Source organism: Semicossyphus pulcher, unplaced genomic scaffold (genome assembly GCF_022749685.1).
Source record: "Semicossyphus pulcher isolate SPU_LCO1_2020_fin unplaced genomic scaffold, fSemPul1.0.p SCAF_17, whole genome shotgun sequence".
In the NCBI taxonomy this organism is placed as follows: domain Eukaryota; kingdom Metazoa; phylum Chordata; class Actinopteri; order Labriformes; family Labridae; genus Semicossyphus; species Semicossyphus pulcher.
The window spans coordinates 22379557-22399461 of NW_027211681.1; the positions used below are offsets into that span (position 1 = coordinate 22379557).

General features: G+C 39.4%; 1 protein-coding gene across 1 annotated transcript; it reads left to right on the top strand.

The window, feature by feature from the left end:
* The first annotated feature begins 407 nt into the window (after positions 1–407).
* On the top strand, positions 408–18605 carry LOC138595033 (zinc finger protein 721-like). Its single transcript, XM_069666351.1, has 17 exons — positions 408–536; positions 2182–2356; positions 2466–2926; positions 3261–3450; positions 3765–3817; positions 4715–4880; positions 4972–5064; positions 5207–5281; positions 5379–5465; positions 5748–5816; positions 6655–6897; positions 7432–8198; positions 14249–14366; positions 14703–15655; positions 16014–16197; positions 16302–16433; positions 17079–18605. The coding sequence occupies exons 1-17, from the start codon at positions 528–530 to the stop codon at positions 17774–17776; spliced, it is 4473 nt and encodes a 1490-aa protein (XP_069522452.1). The 5' UTR covers positions 408–527; the 3' UTR covers positions 17777–18605.
* The last annotated feature ends 1300 nt before the right edge of the window (positions 18606–19905 follow it).

The following is a 19905-nucleotide window of genomic DNA, read 5'->3' on the forward strand; positions in this document are numbered from 1 at the left end:
AAAATTATAAAAGTTAACACTTATCTTTCTTGCAATCCTACCAGAGTTCATATTTTTCAGTGACAAGAAAAACTGCTTAAAGTCGTTCGTAAACCAGTTAAAAGAGGGCTTACTATTTCTCCACTTGCAATGAAAATATTTACCCACAAGTAAAATTACATTTACCATGTCAGAGACAGATGAATTCAAATGTTCCATATAAAAAAGAATGTTAGAGATATCAAAGGTTGGAATGTCATTCATTTTTTAGAGATTGCCAATTTCTTATATCATAGGTGCATTGATTTCAAGGTGCTGTATTTTGTTCCAGAGTCAGGTGCAGGTTCTGTACCATCCGGTAGGTGGCAGTGTGCAACCCTGTAAAAAAAAACAAAGAAGAAGAAGTAGTGGCGCAACTAGCTAGCAAGAGCTGAAGGGTTAGTTCATGACAGCTACCCTCATCCAGAATAACGCTTCAACTTAGCTAAATTTACTGCCCAGCCTGTGTTTCTTATGACATCCTTTAAACCCGGAGACCGTTCCGCACTATGTTTGAGGTAACACAGACACCCTGGCTGCTATTCGGGCAATTATTATGGCTGTTTTTTGCAGAGATTTTGGATTTAGCTAAACTGTTATGGTTAACTAGCTAGGAACAGTTAGTTAACCTGATATTCAGATACAAAAGAAGTAGTGTGTTAGGTGAAAGTTAACTGGGGTGACATTGTTTCAGCTCCTTTTTAATTCTACAGTCGACAACATCTCTTACTAATACATCGGAATATCATCGGAACTGTTCTGCTAGGTAGTTAGCTAGCGGCGTTTGTTATTAAACTAACAAGCGAATCATTCTGTAACATATTTAACTAACCTCTGAAAATGATTTTTTACGGGGGATTACGGGGGCCTCTTTTGAGGTTAAGTGTCAGCGAAGAAAATGATAATACGTGTGAGCGTAACGGAACAGTAAAGTTTAATAAGGTTAGCACCCTACTTTAGTATTGATTTATGCATTAATGATTGGCGTTATGGTTACATTTTTGACGCATGTGCCATCACTTAAGGCTGCACAAAAACTGTCAATTTCTTAAGAAATATGTTTTGGAATAATACTATGGGTAGATGTGACTGTGACTCTGAGGTAGGTAAAAACTGACAACTTAAATAGAAGGAAATGAATGACGGGAGAACATAAACTAGCCCTTTGACTACATATTGCTTATTGATCGCACAAAAAGAGATGCCTCAATTATATGGTACTGTATATCAGTACTAGTAAACATTGTAAACATACCCTAAGTTGCTGGATTCAGTTTGTATAGATTCAAATAGAATTCACTTTTTATTTTGCTCAGGTAGATATGTTATAATTGTTTGTAGTAATGCATGTATGGTACCTGGAATGATAAGTACTGAGATATAGAACATTCATCTTACAAGGAAATAATCTCATTGAGATACACCTTTACAAGGGAGTCCTGGCCAAGACAGCAGCATAAAAGGTTTCACATACAGACATGAAGACAAGCAGGAAATTCACCTAACAATAACTTAACAGCACTTAGCAATAAGACAGGTGCATTCACTAATCAAATGATCCTTAATTCTGTTTTTATAATCTTCCAAGCTATTAGATTGCTCCAGCTTAATGTGACCCTGTAGGTCAGACCAAGATGAAGCATTAAGCATTAAAAGCACTGTAATCGAAGACAGATCGAGTTTGAGGAATGACAAACATGATATGTCCATGTTGCAGAAGGCTGCAGCCACTGAACGTTTTAGGAGTCAACAGACAACATAAATAAGAAGGCAGTTCATGTAGTATCGCCTTATAAAGAACGATGTACCAATGTTCCATTCTACGGTTATATAATGAAGACAAGCAGACTTTCTCGTACAAGATGCAGTGATGGGTGCGGAAACCTAAACCACACACAAATTGCAACGCGGCATGCTGAGTCCAGCATTTTCAGTGAAGATGAGGCAGTATGCATATTAAGAATATTAACTACAATGTAGTGGCCTGACTTAGTTTTCAACCATCACTCATTCTTAGAATGAATATGCAAACAAACTCACCATGTTACAGTAGGATGTTGTCTTCTTCCACTATAATAAAGCATGTTTTGTAGAATTATCCGTGGCAGTTGCCTCACAACTTTAAGATTTGGCATGAATGTCTCTGTCTGTTTTCCTTATCAGGATCCTGAACTCCAAGATCCATTGTCACTAAGTCTAAATGAAAACTACGATGACCAGAATTCACAACATCATGATTCAAAAATAGCACAAGCGAGCCCTGACTATAACTGTGAGACTCCAGAGATTCAAGTGATCATCAAAGAGGAAGAGGATGGATGGACTGTGAGTGATAATTGTGAGTGCAAAACCTTAAATATTAGCATCACCTTACTTACTTAACATACACACAATTACTAGATTGTGACTTTTCTCAATGTTGTTTTTCCTTATGTTATGAAACACAGATGAGAGCTTCAGCACAGAAGGTCAAAAGGAGGATACGTCCGCACACACATATCATCCCCACCTCACAGCATGTGGGAGAGAGAGCTCCATTTCATACGGAGAGAAGAGACAGCAGAGAGGATATCTGGTGGAGAAATGTTCGGATGAGCCTGGAGGCCCCGCTCTCTACGGGCAGAGCTCCTCTGCGAGAGAAGAGTGGCAGAGGCATGCGCTCATGGACGCTGATGAGAAACCTAAGATTTCTTGTATTCGTGGAAAAGCGCTGGGAAATGAGCATCAGTGCAATAACGCAGTACGTGAGACGACCCCCAGTCGTAAAAGGAACATAAAGTCCAGTCAGAGAACACATGCTGGGGAGGAGTGGTGCTCTCAAGACCAGAACCTGGAAGTGAAACAAAGCACATCTCTGCCAACAGAAGCAGAGCTACACGAGACCAAACGATTAGCACCTTGCCAAACAGTATGTAAAAATGTATTGATTTTCCAGTCATCTAGTTTCTCGCCACTGTCAGTCAATCAGCTCAATAAACTTCATACTCTATTATAATATTATTTTCTTGCTGATCATATTTATTTGTTTATTGTAAGACATTCAATTTAGATATTTTACAACTCATTTGATTGCCAGTGCATGTTTACGCAGGTATGATTTTCCAACAAATTGTCGAGACCATCAAAGCTCTCGTCGTGTTATAAACATGTTATTATGCATACTCTTCTCATGATACTACTAGTCATGTGAGTCCCAAAAAATGCAGAAAATGAATTCCCTTTTTTTTGTGCTCTGTATTTAGGATTCTCCTGAACGCAGCTCCCTTATGACACACGGACTCAAGAGGGCGTCCGCAAACTTAGAGGACCAAACGCTCCATTTGACTGTTCGACTGCAGTCAGGAGAAGAGGAGGAGGAACAGGAAGAGGAACAAGATGAAGAAATTGGTGGTTTAATTAACTCTGATGGAGAAGTGGTTGAATGGGACGCCAGTAAGTGATCCATGAGCTTCCAAGTTTAATTCTGCAAAAAATATTTTAGGTCACTGTTAAAGAAATTCTCTGAGAATTGGAAACCAACTATTCCTGAAAACTCTGCTGTACTACTGAGCATTACTTCCTGTGTTTTCTGGTATCATTCTGCTCTTGTTCAAAGTTTGATGAGCAGTCATAACTCACATTAGTAAAATATGTATTTAGTTTATTTTTACATTAACTTTATTTTTCCTACAGATTGAAGCCATGTATGTTATTTATAAAGTAAAGTTTTAAATTCAGTTCTGAGTCAACTATCCTGGTTTTTACAGGAGACAGTCCTGACCGAGGCTCCGATTGCACAGAAAGTCCTCGGCACAGCAAGGTAATATGTCTGATGCAGTTTTATTTTTACACCACAAAGGCACTTGTCTGAGGCAGTCTTTTAAAATCTCTGATTGCATATGTTGTATAACATGACATTCAACAGCAACAAATACACAGCCTCATAACCACAGTGTCTCTGCAGCTCAAATTGGGCTGTTTTTTTTAGGAATGAAAGGCAGTTGAGAATCTTGAAAAAAACTGACAATACAGTTACATTTTTGGAATAGCACAGTGTAACTTCTGCTTCATGCTATGTCACACCTTTAAAGGGACACTTAGTTTTTCACACTATGTAGATAGTGTGAAAAACGCCTGCAGTTTTTGGCAATGTTCTCTCTGTCTCTGGGGCACAGCTGCAAAATCTGTTCTTCCGGCAGCAGCGCCGTTGTTTGTAGTAGTTGGTAGCTCCGGAGAACCACAGACTATTTCAGCTTTGACTTCTCGTCTTGCATTTGCTTGTATTTTAAACAAACTATGGAGCTACATCTTACTCTGTTTTGGCCAACTATTTTATTCAGCCCTATTTATTTGAGCCAGAGTATACTGCTGCAAAAATACAGCGGAGCAAGACAAATGCTGCAGCTGCTTGTATGCAATGCATCCTGGAACATGTAGTCACTGCCTAAACAGCCTCGCGAGCAGGAGAACTCAGCTCTCTTGACCAATATAGCAGGCACTGAGGAATGAATTGCTTTAATTGACTACATTTACCTTCAACACTTATTCGACCTCCACTGAAAACATGGCTAAAATGTTCAACGTCAATATGAAATACAGAAAGAAAATGTGGTTGCAAGAGAAAAACTACACTTAACTGCTACAGAATAGTTTAGATTCCAACTTATAGCTGTGATTGTAATCTGTGTGATGGTTTCTTAAATGATCATTATCACAGGGTGTCATCCTGTCCCACTCTCAGCTTCAAGGCCAAAACCAGAGAGACAGCAGTAGTCCAACGCTCATCATGGAAGTTGTGTCTGTGGGGGAAGATGAAGAGAGGGAAGAAGGGGAGGAAAAAGAGAGAATAGTAAAGATGGCGCCTGTCTCGACTTTATATCGTGGTAAACACAAGTCAAAACAAAATAATGAAAACAGGTTGTAAGTTATAGCTATGACTCAGTTCTGATGATTTCTTTTTGCACATGTTACCAGGAAAGAGACCCAGAAGAAAGAAAGCTGCTAGAGAAATATCAGTTGTGTCACTGGACGTCTCAGACACGGAGAAAGAAGTTCCTGCAACTCCTGGTAAAATATATTTCAGAATAGACGTCACAATGTCGGTTGGTCAGGATGGTCTTAGTAAGAGTTGTGTGTGATTGGTATTAAGTTATTACCATAAATGTCAATTCTCTTCGTGATATTTTCTGCTCTTTCCTTTGTAACAAAGTAAAAAAAAGGGCCAGACGGAGGAATTCAGAAGTTCCTCTGTTGTCTGTGGAAGAGTTGGAGGCAGACCCAGGAAGTGAGCGTGCCTCTTGATTTTAACGGAGATTGAATACATGTTTAAGCCTCTGAAGTGATGTCATTGTTTTTTTATGACCTCTCTTTCTTTTTGACAGTATCGAGGCGTACCCGTAGGAAGAGAAATGTCCCCATCATAGAGGACGCAGAAGAGTTCGATTCAAAACCTGCGCGCCGTGTTGCTGGTAAGACATAAATTATGTTCATAGGTAGGGCTCTGAGTGGACTAGATTTGGTTTTAGTTTAAAATTTTGCACATTGGAGGAGCAAAATAACTAGCCACAGAAAGTTTATTAAAGCCGTCATCAACTGACATGATCTTTTTTTATATAGAAACAATTATAATGTGAAGTTTGGTTTAGTGGTAGCCGATTGTACAAGTCATATCTCTGATCTGACATGTTGTGAACAATATACACATGCAAACTTAACTTTAATGGATAATGGAAGTTGTTTTTTTTTACCAGCAAAGCGACCCCACAGAAGAAGGAAAGATGCAAAACCATCCACTAAAGAAGAGGGAGAAAAAACTGCCGGTATGAGCAAATATAATGTCCTGTAGAGAGTTTAACCAACGCTGTAGTACAGCTGCAGCTTATATCAGGTTATACCATGGCTAGCTTAGTTTCACTAGTATTTTAATTGGTAATATGGGGTAAAGTAAAGGTACAGCTGCGGCTGAATGAACCTGCAGTACAGTGATTTATAACCGTGGTCACATTCTTGACAGGAACTGTGATTGTAAAGCACACCCGTGTTTGACTTTGTCCAATGTAATCTTAAGCACTCATGAACACAAAGAAGATGCATCATAAAACAGGACACACTGCATCTTTGATGGTCGTCCAAATGCAGAGCTGCAGCAGTTCCAGTCCAACCTGTTTTAGCTTTCAGCAAAACAAGCAGCAGCAGCGGCGGCAGTTTAGATGTAGACGTCCGGATGTGTGACTTCTACAGGCACAAAAGTAAAAGAGGTCATAGATGTGTCTAGAATATAAAAATAAATGATGTAAACAGTTTTTTAAATGCTTTTTAAAATAAATATATTCCTAATGTCTACAGTGCTGTGCAATCTTATTTATATTTAACCTTTATTTATGTGCAAAATCTAAACTGGCACACAGAAAGATTACAGAAGAGAGAACAAACAGAAGCTGTAACACCCATTGCCTGCAGGTGGTGCTGTGCGAAAGTGCAGACGCCTACCTTTGAATGTATGTGGCGATATCAGCATGTCTACATCTGACAAGTGTTAGCAACAAACAAGTAAAGACTAACCTAGCTAATAAGGAATTAGATTTTTAAAAAAGTCTACAATAATTACATAAGCATTACAGCCTTACCTTGTTTTCACCTTTCTTTTTCCCCACATAGGTAAGAAGCGGCCTGGCCGAAAGATGGTTCAGTATCCAGTAGAAATACCTCCTGAGCTCCTGAAGAAGCCCAAAGAGAAGATCGAGTACCACTGCTCAGTGTGCGGCAAAGAATTCCCTCATGCCTACAAATTAGAGCGGCACGAGCTGATCCACACCGGAGAGAAACCGTACTGCTGCTCCATCTGTGGTCGGGGTTTCAACCAGAAGGGAAATCTGAAAACCCACTACAAAGTCCATTTAGGTGAGACGGGATTATACTTTTAATCATTTCCAATTATCTCTTGGATCTCTGAATTTCAAAAACACACTTGTCTTGTAATGTTTTGTATCTGATAGCGGCTAGTTTTATTCAGAAATCATTATTGGAAACTAAGTATGCAATCATTGACTTGTTTTTTTATCAATGAGTCCAGCCCCTGTCAAACCTCTTGTTGTCAGTTGAAAAATAATTGGCCTTTTTCCTGCTGCATCATATCACTTTTAAACAAAGAAATACAGAACCATCGGCATGGCAGTCTGCAAAGTTTCTCAAATTTAGCCTTGTCTCCAAATTACAAGACTCATTTTGTGTGTAAACTGTAGTTGTGGTAGAAAAGGAGGGCTGTTTTTTGTATTCAAATAATTAGTGCAAAACAGTCAATTTAAAAAAAAACAAAAAAATCCCAACAAGTGGTATAACTGTCGGGCTTTAATTTACACTATACTTAGTCTGAAGTCAAACTGAGGTCTTCAACATTTCAACGATTGTTATACTTGTGTTTTTTCGTCTCTGCAGGTCGTAAGGGCGCTTTGGATTTTGACGATGAGGTGGACCCCATAGCTTCAGAACTCTCTGAATACTTGAAGTCTCTGCCGGGGGAGTCCAGGATCAGATCGTCCCTCCGTTGCCTTGAATGTGGAAAAGAGTGTGACAGTCAGTCAGCTTTACAAGCACACCACATCACCACACACACAGGAACAGCTGATGAATCAGATTCAGCCGAGCAAAACGCCTCGCAGCTTCTCTTCTGCCGCCGCTGTGGCATTCAGTTCAGTGAGAAAGAAAAGCTGGAAGAACATATGAAAACCCACATCAAGGAGAAGCGCTACTCGTGTCCCGACTGTGGCAAGAGGTTCATCAATGAGAGCTACATACAAGTCCACCAGCGCATCCACACCGGGGAGAAACCGTTCCTGTGCTCCGAGTGTGGCAGAGGTTTCCACACGGCTTCTTCTCTCAAGCTGCATGAGATGCAGCACTCCGGAGAGAGGCCATATGCTTGTGCCATCTGCGGGAAGTCGTTTCGTATAAACTCCTATCTAACAGCACATTACCAGACCCACATCAAAGACAGGCCTTTCATTTGTAGTGTCTGTGGGAAAGGCTACTCCAGAGCGGAGGAACTGAAGGTGCACCACCGCCTGCACACCGGAGAGAGACCCTACGAGTGCGGAGAGTGTGGGAAGAGCTTCATTTACCGCCAGGGCCTGCGGCAGCATCAGCGCACACATGCTGGAAAACGCATCGGGCCAACCAGACAGCTCGGGAGGCCGAAGCAGGAGGCCAGGCTGGACATCTAACAGCTGATCTATCGATACATTCTGTTGTTGTTAACTGTGTTTGACAATATTACAATGAAATGCACTTCTTTCCTGCTCTTCTTCCCTCCATTCCTCGCACCTGCAGCAGAGACGAGTACTGTGTCTGAAAATTTGTGCTACAGAGTTCTTGTGGGTCGCAGAGAATAATTTGAGCGCTTACTGTGTTGTCCTTTCTTGTATTCATGTTTTGTACACATGTTTTTATGTTAACTCTTCTCTAGTAGCCCATCTGTACAATTTCAGTGCCTTTGTATCCTGCATGCCAAATGATTATATTTAATGTTAAAAGATTATGCACAATATCCTTGTTATTTTAAAATCCATTATGATGGAATACAGACATTTTTCAGAAACTTCTCGTCTGGTTTCTTTTTTTACATATGAAATAACGCATCCTTACACTCTGAAATTTGACACAGTAGATTATCAGTGACTTGTGCCTCAAGTGATAATCTTTCAAAGTTCTTTTTAGTATAAAATCCTCGTCCCATGTAGTCTTAAAATAAAAGTTGTTAGAGTCATTCTTCTCAGATAACATTAAGAGAATTAATTAAGTTAAATTTTAGATCTAGAGCAGATTGTTAGCTGTTAGCATGTAGATGTCTGTTCACAGAGATTAATAAGAAACTAAATCGTTGTCAGATCACGCTGACGGGAGCCGGGATGTCATTACAGCACATTACGTTCCGCCTGCTTTTGCTCTCCTCAGGGACTGTTTTTCCTGCATACGCCGCAGCCTGCTGATACGTGATTAGTCAATATTACTCGGACTTCAAGCGTAGTTCAAACAGAACACTTGCCTTCCCAGAAATCCACGTCTGAATCTGTAAATAGAGATTACTTAACATACACTACACAAATCTTATCTTTTTTTTCTTTTTAGAAGACACCTTAAGACGGCCAGAGCCTGAACGCTGCAGCTTGTACAAGCAGCCTCAGGGAAAGTTGTCTGAGGAGCCAAAACACCAGGAGCCTTGTAGGCTCAAGAAGAGATATAACTCTCTGACATGTGGGAGAGTTTTCTCTCACAACACCGCTCTGCAGCGACACCTTTTGATCCACTCGGGAGTGGAAACTGAAAACACATGAAAGTTCACAAAGGTCAGAGGCAACAAGAAGCTCCTTTGTCTTTATATGTCAGATAATATTGTGGTTAATAACCTGTAGCTTAATTGATTGAATTCTGCATAACTGAAGGATATGTTATTTTGATTTCATCTGTTTGATTTGTTTTAAAAAATGACGATAAAGCCTAAACAACACCTGAAAAACAAGCGAATCCACTGATAAAAATTGATTTCCCAGCAAAAGTTCAGCATTTTAATTGCGAGTGTGACTGTGCCGCAACAATGCCTGTTTCAAATATAAATAACTAGGACTGTCTTTTCTTTTCCCACAGGAGAGTTACCAAAATGGACATTAATTCAAGAGAAGAGTCAAAGAATCTCCTGTTACAGTTCATGTATGGGGAGAGTGTGGCGTGGACTTCCCTCTGAAACAACAGCTGGATGAACACTGTGAGATTCACAGAAAGCCTTTTGCATGTCCTGACTGCTACTTTAAAATACATAGATGCATTCACTCAGGAGATTCCCCATTCCTCTGTTCAGAGTGCAGGAAGAGTCACGTCACAGCAGATTCACAAAAAAAACACAACTTGACACACACTGGAGAAAGAAATCACCACTGTGGTTAGTGTCAGAGGGCGTTTTCACAATCCTCCCACCTCAACGTGCACATGAAAACTCACACAGGAGAGCGGCCTCACCTCTGCTCTACTGTGGTAAAAGTTACTCGAAAGCGTTTCATCTGAAAGTTCATCTGCGAGTTCACACTGGAGAGAACCTGTGTACTTGTGAGAAATGTGGCAAGTGCTTCAATTACTCTCAAGGTTATCAAAAGCATCTGAAGGTTCACGACAAGAAGCCAAAACATCCAATGAAACAGCTGGGGAGACCAAAACAAATATAAGAGTAAATATATTACACTTTGTCCATCTCTTACTATGTGAAAGGAAAACATCTTACAAATTACCTAGCAATATGAAAGTAATCAGATGTTGTAGACTGTGTACAGTCAGTTCAATTATTAAGTACTTGCATTGGACTTCAGTAATTAAGAAATTAAATCACGATATAGTGAATCGTTGTTAAACATAGCTTTTGTTTGTTTTCTCTTTCTGTTTCAACTCAACTTTTATTAATATCTCTTAATACATGAATAAAAATGCTCTTTGCATTTGATTATCATTTAATAGATAATAGTGTCAACATTCCTCCTGCCATTGTTAAGAATCTGTTCTTGTATCCAAAATATGATTCTCAAACATTTTCTGTCATGCATGAAACATTTACAATGATTCATTTTTAGGTGTGTAATGCGTCGTCTTTCATGTGGGAGTTTATGTTTGTTATAAGTGCCTCACTGGATGATCATGTCAGTTATTCTTACATTTTGAGATCTTTGAGATGTGATTGAAATCAAAGGTTTAGTGAGGTTTTCTCTGGCAGTCAATAGATCACAGGTTTACAGAAAGTGTTAACATGGATACAAAATGAAGATGCAAGGTTGCTTTAGTGTAAAGACATAATCTTGAAGTTCTCAGTTTGGTTCTATTTGGCGGCACCTTATGGCGATAAAAGGCAAATGCGTCGAATTTGTTTCTTTGGATTTTCACTTATTTTTGAAGTTGTATCTGCAGTCATCGATCTTTTCTTTGTTTGTTCAGCCATAGTAGTAGTAGCTCAGCCTACCCTCTCTGGCAGACCAACTACTTCTGGGTGATGGAAAACACGTCACTAACTGGGCGCCGCTTGTGATTTTTTCCGCCAATGTCGCCACAGACACCCAGTCGATAATAATACTATATACTGCGAATGCAAAGGCTTTCATCTGTGGGCCACAGGCTCAATCACCATTGTGTTACCTCACTCGGCGATAGATAGACTTGACAGATATTTATTTTAATTACATTTTTTGAGATCTTTTTCAATGCTATCTTTTGCAGGACAGGTTTAGTCAGATATTTTATAACAGCTGCAGTTTTTCCCATAGAAGCAACCCACTTCCTTTCATTTTTTATTGAAATCAACATTAACATGTTTTTTTCAATCATGTTGATGGCCTTGTTAACATCAGAGCACTCCTTTATTTATAGAAAATACCTTGCATTGTCATTGCAGGAAAATTACAGGTGTAATTTTATTGTTTATTACTGTAACGATACAGCAGATAACAATGTAATAAGTTTCACGCGTGTTTGACAAAGGTTTCACCTATGAGAGATATTTTTATGATCATGTGCTCCTGTGTTTGATCATTATCCATCATCAGTCACCCATCTCATTCCACACACAAGACACATGACTGACGGAGCTGCAATCCACAGGTATAAATTGCAGGCATAACTCGGTATCACACCTGTTGGCATCGCACCTGCAAAAGTCGGATAGCTTCTGTGCTGGTAAGGAGTTGTGACGCTGTCTTCTTCTTGGCTAAGTTTCAATGTCATTATTTCGCCTTAAAACGCTTAATTCAAGTCGGCAAAAACGGTCGTTAATGCTGTTTAATCTGTCGGAGATTTGATCTCATCGGCATGTTTGCCTGTCACTGTCACTGTTTGTATTTTGACTGTGCCCTGAGCTACTTTTATAAGTGCGCCACGGTGTAAATAGTTAGTTGTTATATTCTTACATAATTTTAAACATGGACTGCATTGAATAGGTAGCCTTACAGTATGAAAACAAATAATAATAAGCACCTTATTCAACGTGTATTTTATTTTCTGCTAGGATTATATTCACAAGAATTCTTGGGTCAGACAAAACTACTTTTTATTTACGGATATATATACTTTTAATCCATTATTTTCGTTTTTCCTTTTACAGTATAATATGATAATATTAGTACTTTTAAAGCTAGAAGCAAGAACAGCTTTCCAATGACAAATTGCCTACACGCGTTAGACGTGTTTTTAACATAACCTCGTATTTTATCTACAGCAGTATTTTGTTATTCATATATTTTGAGACACACATAAACAATTCAGATTCTGTGTTTTGGACAGAGAGAGGGAGCCTGCCACTGTCTGTGTGTACTGTGTGTCCTATTATAGTTTTATGGAGAACAAACGTGCAGATCCTGATTCCTGATATGAATGGTGCTATTTACCCTGTGAGCAACCATCTAGCAGCTACCACATAGACGCATGATCATAAAAAGCTGTGTAAAAAAACGAGATCACGAGTTATATTGAAGGGGCTTTTATTTATTTATTTATTTTAATGTTTTTTATTTTAAAATTTGAACAAAGATATGTACAATAATACAATACAGACAGATAATACAATATGACACAAATCACAGAAATTAACAGACAAAAAATAAATAAATAAATGCAAAATTACAGTTGGACAAAACCAAGGGCAAGGAAATAAAATACAATTAATAATAATAATAATAAAACATCCCTCCAGCCCCCCACCCAAGGGATCTCCAGGACAAACAAATGCGAACCTATATAATCTTTCTTTCAATTTTTCGGCTTTTATTTTGACTTAAAACGCCAACCGGAAGTACCGACGTTACTGTGAGTGGCTAGCAGCTAAAGCTAGAACGGTTATCATCAGCTCCAAACGCTGATTTAACTTAACTCAGTAGTTAGTTGGCATTAATTTGACACACTGTTTGAACATATTTAGCATGAAAATGAGAGAGAAATAGAAAAATTGCCATGTCGTTTCATTAAACTTCTGTCGAGCGACTACTTTTTTACCTGAGGGAAAAATCAATGCTGAGGTTGGTCAAAATGTCTATTGTCTGTTGTTAAACGTTAGCTAGCCAAGTTAGCAAGCGGACGTGGAATATGCAGCAGAATTAACGTATTTTTATCACGTTGGACTCGGGTCCATCGGGGCTGTCATTTTTTGTTGATGACTAGCGGCTAAAGCTTTGGGGGCGCTAATTGTTAGCTACTTGCTATACCAGAAAGGCTAGTAAACACCATGTCAGAGGCTACATGGCTAATAACAGTTTCCTCCAAGGCAGAGGTGGCCGTTGACCAAAGCCCACAGCGCTGGTCACCTCCTCCGCCTCACGAGCCAGACATCTCATTCAGACAGTGACTGGTGACTGCTGCAGGGTGCGTTTTCTCCCGTTATAATGTTTTTTCTGACACCAGAAACACCAACAGGTTAGTTAGTTAGGTTTCTGCCTCACTTAAATTGCAACTCTATGTGAGACTTAAATGGATGTGGTAAAATCAAGACCAAGCTAATGCTACTGAGCTAACTGGGCTACTCAGATGCACGTTCAGAGGTAACCCCGAGTGCTTCCCTTGACATTCAAACACAGTAAATAATACATTATATACATTATTTTGCATCTAAATGGCTTATCTGTTAACAACAAGGACAGCTTCTTTAAGTAGACTGTCCATCAGTCCCAGCCAAGCCCCCCGTAACAACAAAGTATTCACCCTGCTGTAGTGTCCTTGAGCAGGACAAAAGATGTCTCCCGGGGTGGAGGCAATGATCTGTAGCTAACACCCCCCTCTCCAAACAATACTTCCCCCATTGAGATCTGTTACTGAAGGTTAAAATCCATAGGTGAGCTGGAATGGAATAAAGAAATAATCATTAAATCCCTCATTTGTCAATTTCGTAACTGCTCACAGCCCAATGAGATAAAGTACACTTGGGATAAATTCTGATTATCATACATGTTTTGTGGCTCATTGTGATTTATATATATATAAAAAATTCTGCAACAAATGTGTAATTCATTTACTTCACCACCAGTATGTCACAAATAACATTATTGACCATACTGTATGCATGAAAATATTGCAAATAACATCACTTTGACTCTTAACTTTGATAGTTAGGTCAAGTGTTATCCCTTGATTGCATTAATTGCCCACAAACATTTTCAGTGAATTGCTAGGTATTATTTTTGAAAGCTTGAATGCTGACCTTTTACCCTTCACTTCCACAAGGTTGCATATGTGAGAGATGGGCTCTGAAAACCCGGAGGACTTTGGACCTGCTGTGATCCTCGCAGAGGAAGATCAGCAAGAAATCGGAGGCCTGATCAACTCTGATGGAGAAGAAGTGGATTTCTCTGATCTCAGTGAGTAAATAAATTTGAAAGGCAAAGTATACAAAGGGTGACAGGAAAATTCTTCAATAAGAGTTTTTTTTTTTTCTTAAAAATGAACAATTCCATACATGTTTACTTGTGAGATAACTCTCTGACTGTAGATTATATCCAAACTTTTATAAAGATTTTTTAAAAAGATTTGTTTTTTGGAATAAAAGCCTATCATACTGACCTATGGACTCTACAAGACTGAGCACTATCAGCAATACTGTTGGTTGTGCTCAGGGATTTACTGTTTTTAAAATATTTCTTCAACATTATTATTTTTTTTTAATAACTCTCTTTGTCTTCTCCCTGTCCACGCAGGAGCGAATGCTATCTCGGGCATACAACCTACAGAGACTCCCTCCAAGAAATGTGATCAAAGCGAGAATGAAAAACCTCCGTCTCTTCACAGCTGCTCAGTATGTGGGAAAGACTTCCCTTACGCCTCTAAACTTCAGCGTCACCTACGCACTCACTCGGGAGAGAGGCCTTTCCCCTGCTCCATGTGTGAGAAGAGATTTCCTGAGAAGGGTCTGCTCATGATCCACGAAAGGGTCCATACGGGGGAAAAGCCGTTCCCATGCACTTTCTGTGAGAAAAGGTTTGCCAGTCAGGGGGAGCTCAGGCTGCACCGGCGGACACACACTGGTGAGAGGCCGTATCACTGCTCTATCTGTCTGAAGAGCTTCTCCCGACACTGGCATCTGAAAACTCACTTAGATGCGATGCACTGTGAGGTAGTGGCGGGCTTTGTGAGGAAGAAGTTTCCTTGTTCGGACTGTGAGAAGAGCTGTAACTCAGCAGCTGAGCTGAGAGATCATCAGAGGACTCACACAGGAGAGAGGCCCTACCAGTGCTCTTTCTGTGACAAAAGGTTCGCCTTGTCAGGAACGCTTGTGAGACACGAGCGTCTCCACACCGGAATTACGCCCTACCACTGCTCCGACTGTGGGAAGACTTTTGCTCAGCAGTGGACCCTAACGACACATATGCGTACACACACAGGAGAAAAACCGTACAGTTGCACACAGTGCGATAAGTCTTTTGTAGCTCCAGGAGAGCTTCGGAGACACACCAGGATTCACACGGGGGAAAAGCCGTACACATGCCCGGACTGTGGGAGGCATTTCTCACTGGCAGGAACGCTGAGGAACCATAAAAGATCATGTACACAGAACAAGAACGGATCCGTTACAGGTGACATCTCAGACCCGGCTCAAGCTGCAGCTGGGGAATCATCCCAGCAGGACCTGGCCAACAGCACCAGCTCTGAGGTAGTGAAAGCACACAGATATTTCAAATTAGAATCTTTGCCTTTTGTAGTAGTTGGTTTGAGAAGTTACATTTTCCTTTTGCCATTGTTAGATTTATGATTTTGGTTTTAAATCCAAAATCAAATGCAGGATTGACGATTCCATGTATTATTTCTCTGTTTGTTTTGTGTAACATTTGTGTGCAATTCATGTCATCACTGACAATCAAACATTTATATTGAGTCCTGACCTTAAATTCAAAAGTCAAATCGAATCATGGATTTGGAGAACCGTCACACTCCTAGCTTTTTTACATACAGATCTTAACAACCTTACAACCATTAATACCATCATTTGTTCTCTTTAACTGTGTTTTCAGGTGTCTGAAAGTCAGAGTTTGCCCTGCGCAGCTGAGCCTCATTCCTCAGAGGATCTTAACTGTGATAAAGAAACTCAGTGTGAAAATAACCTGAAAGAACCGGAAGACCGACCAGAGGATGTCACTTCTAGTCCACACATGAATGTAATAGTGAAAGAAGAGGAAGAAGAGGAACCTTTATGTGGTATGTAAACTTTACATATCAGATGTTTTATTATACTTTGTAGCAAAAGTAGCATTAGTACCTTTGACGATGATTTCAACATTCATGATTTGTTTTACTTTCAGCAGAAGAAGCTCCAGGCCGGGTGTCCGGTAGTGAAGAGTGCACCATGCATGAAGAAAAAGAAGAGCAGCAGCAGGAAAGCAACACAGACATCAGGGTCACAGTAAAGGAAGAAGAAGAGGAACCTGTAAACAGTAAGGAAATTGGTTTACACAGAGTGCAAATATAAGAAGAACAATAAGAAGAAATCGCCTGCTGTGTTTTCAACACATTGACTTTACAGAGGCGAGCCGCTCAGGTGTAATTACAAGCGTATTTACCGACCAATTAAAGCATATTTATTTTTCAATTATTTCAAGAGAACTACGTCACCTGTGATCAACTCATTTGTGGACTTTCTCCCTTTGCATTTACTGAAGTGTGACCACTACTCTTTGATATAGACCTACTTATGCTGTTCAAAAGGTCGTCTATGTTTGTTTTGATCGTTTAAATAAGCTACGTCACTCTTAACAAGCCTCTTCCACACGTGGCTCACGTGCAGTTGTGAGTGGAGTCACTGTTGACAAAATTCAACGAGTTGTCATTTTTGGGCAACTTCATAAAACTTGCTGAGAAAGACATACAACAGAAATATAAAGGTCAAGAAAACAGGAAGAGGCAGGTTCAGCAGTAAGTTAATTTGTAGTTGTTTATTATGTTATTTTTTTTATTTCCTCTCAGACTCTTATCATGTTGGATTCGAGACTGAGCAGTGGCTCTAAAGGAAAAACGATTCATTTCAGTTGTTTTTTCTGTAAGTGTTAATAAATAATTGGCTTTGTCATTTATATTTCCAGTGTCTCAAAAGGTTCCTGATCCTGTTCCTGAAAGTAAAAAAGAGACTCCTCCAGCCTCGCCGGTGCACGAACAGCTTAATGACAATGTTACAAAGAGCTCTTACTGCTGCGGGCTCTGTGGAAGAGACTGTCACAAGATGTCTGCTCTTCAGATCCACATGCGAATTCACTCGGGAGAGAAACCTTACCAATGCACTCTGTGTGGGAAGCAGTTCACCCAGAAAGGTCAGCTCAAAGGTCACCAGAAAGTCCACACGGGAGAGAAACCGTTCTCCTGCCCGGACTGCGGGAAGAGCTTCGCCCACTCGGGGGCCATGAACAGACATCGGCTCACGCACACGGGAGAGAGGCCGTACCACTGCTCCGTGTGCGACAGGAGCTTCAACCAGTCCGGACGTCTGAGGGAACACGAGAAAATCCACTACGGGGAGAAGTTTGACTGTCCCGAGTGTGAAAAGAGTTTCACACGAGCTTCAAGCCTCAAGAACCATTTCAGGCTGCACACAGGAGAGAGGCCGTATGGCTGCGACATCTGTGGGAGAGGCTTCAGCCGCTCGCAAAGCCTAAGACTCCACAGACGGAAACATGAGCTGGTTCAGACTGAGGATGAGTCTGCATTCAGTGTGCAGAACGATGATTTATCACAGAGCGATGATAACTCTCCTATTAATATGTGTATAACCGACAAAAATGACTGATAATGTATTTATATAAACCATTAAAATATGTACCAGTAGTAGTGTTACAATACAGGATTTAAGACGTTAAAACATGCCCTGTAAAAGGGGAAAGTAAGGGACTACCTCTGTGAATAGAAATGTCATAATACTTTTACTTGGAAAAATATTTAACTCCCAGAAAAATGAAAAAAAACAGACACTTTACAGGTGATGTTCAGCAACTAACGACTGAGTTTCCGACAAAATGACCAAACAAGTATTTACTACAAACACAACTTTTTATAAAACCTTGCAAAGTGTTTAGATGATAAATTATGTAGGTCATATTTACTCTTGTTATCTTAACTACATTAGTTACATCACACGCATATTAGTATTAGTAATGACTCATTAAAGGTCTGTGATTTTTTTTCCATGCAGTATTTTTCATTCAAACTAATCGTGTATGTGGAAATTGGATAGAGTAAATAATTATGTTACAATGGCCAATGAGCAGTCTTTGAATCAGGTGAAACTAGAATTCATTATTTGTCTGTGTGCTACAGAAAAGTCAAACTAAAAAATATCAGTGGGATCATGATATTCACCTGTTTTCTGCCTAAACCATTTTGCCTTAATGGTGCTAGTTTTTTTTAATCTTTATTTTGTGCTGCATTTATTTAAAAACCAAATCATGAATTAAGATCGACTGGTTTAGATGACTCTTAAAGGCCCAGTAAACATTGTGAATAAAGGAAACACCACCTAAGGCTGTGATGAAAAAGGTTATAATGGCATATAACCATGTTGATGGTAAATTTCGCCCAGTGTTGCCTCTGTCTAAATGTATGGGAAATGTTATACCGAACAATAAAAGTGAAAGTACTTAAGACTTTTTTGCTTGTGGATTCCTGAGTTGTACCAGAGGTGTAAATACATATGTTCATGTCATGTTATTAAAATACACCAAGTGTAAACACTGGAAAGAACTCTGGCCAAACAAGCTTTCATAATAAGATATCAAGCTTCAGCATGCCTAACATTAATAGCAAACCAATGCAATATGTTTTAAATGTTTCTAACTTCAGGGTTATTTTTTATGCTATTTTAACCCAAAACAAGAGTTTTGCTGGTCTTGCATGACACATTGAAATGAAATGAATTAACTTATATTAGGTTCAATTATGATCAGGAATATTATAAACCTGCATCACACATTTAAGGTGTGTTGAACCAAATCAAGCTGAGTGCCAAGACAAGTAGATCTTTTATTTAGATTTTTGGCCAAAATAATACACAAAATAGTGTAGTTCTACATTTCAAAACACCTGCACTAACAGTTTATTGAAGAGGCAAAATTATTCATTTAAGCCACTTAAGTACATTATGTCCCAAACAGTTTTGCCAGGAATATGTCGTCAATTTTTATTTTTTTTTCACTTTCAATTTAAACATTTTTCTACAAAACAGGAAATTCTGCGACAAAAAACATGTTATCAAAAATGTGTTAGGAAGTGCGTAATGAAAATAATAGTAACAACAACAATAAATAAGATTAAAAATAAATAACACCGATCGAAGTAAAAAAATCTATTTTTTAAATCCATAAAAGTCTATTTTTTAGATTGTACAAAGCCCACAGCTGCTCCTGAAGGCAGCACCATTGCAATGAAACACTCCTGACACCTTCAGTTTGATAAAACTCAAAACCGAAAGGACGCTTGGCCAATGATAAAGTGGTAATTTTCATAAAGCATACCACTGTTGACAAAGGCAATACAATCATATTTGGAGTTGAATATACAGATCAAGATCTGACACGATTTTGTTGTCGGGCTCCTAAACGGAAGTTGTTGGAATTACGAGGTACATTGAATGTGACATGAAGATAAACAGACGCACACCATGCAGACGGTTGAGGTTAACGGCGTTACGAATTACTTAACTAGCTAACTGACGCCACCGTTATTTCAAGGAAAAGTCGCTCTGTACGGTGTATTTTGTGTTACTGTGAAACTTAAAGGACAAATAGGTAAGTAATGCTGATGCCAACGCCCCTGTAAGCTAACGTTAGCTTTCCAAAGCTGTAATTTCACTGCTGTAAAAGTTAGCTAACTTAACGCTTACAAACGTTGTTATGCTACAATACATTAGCACTCAGTCAGTCT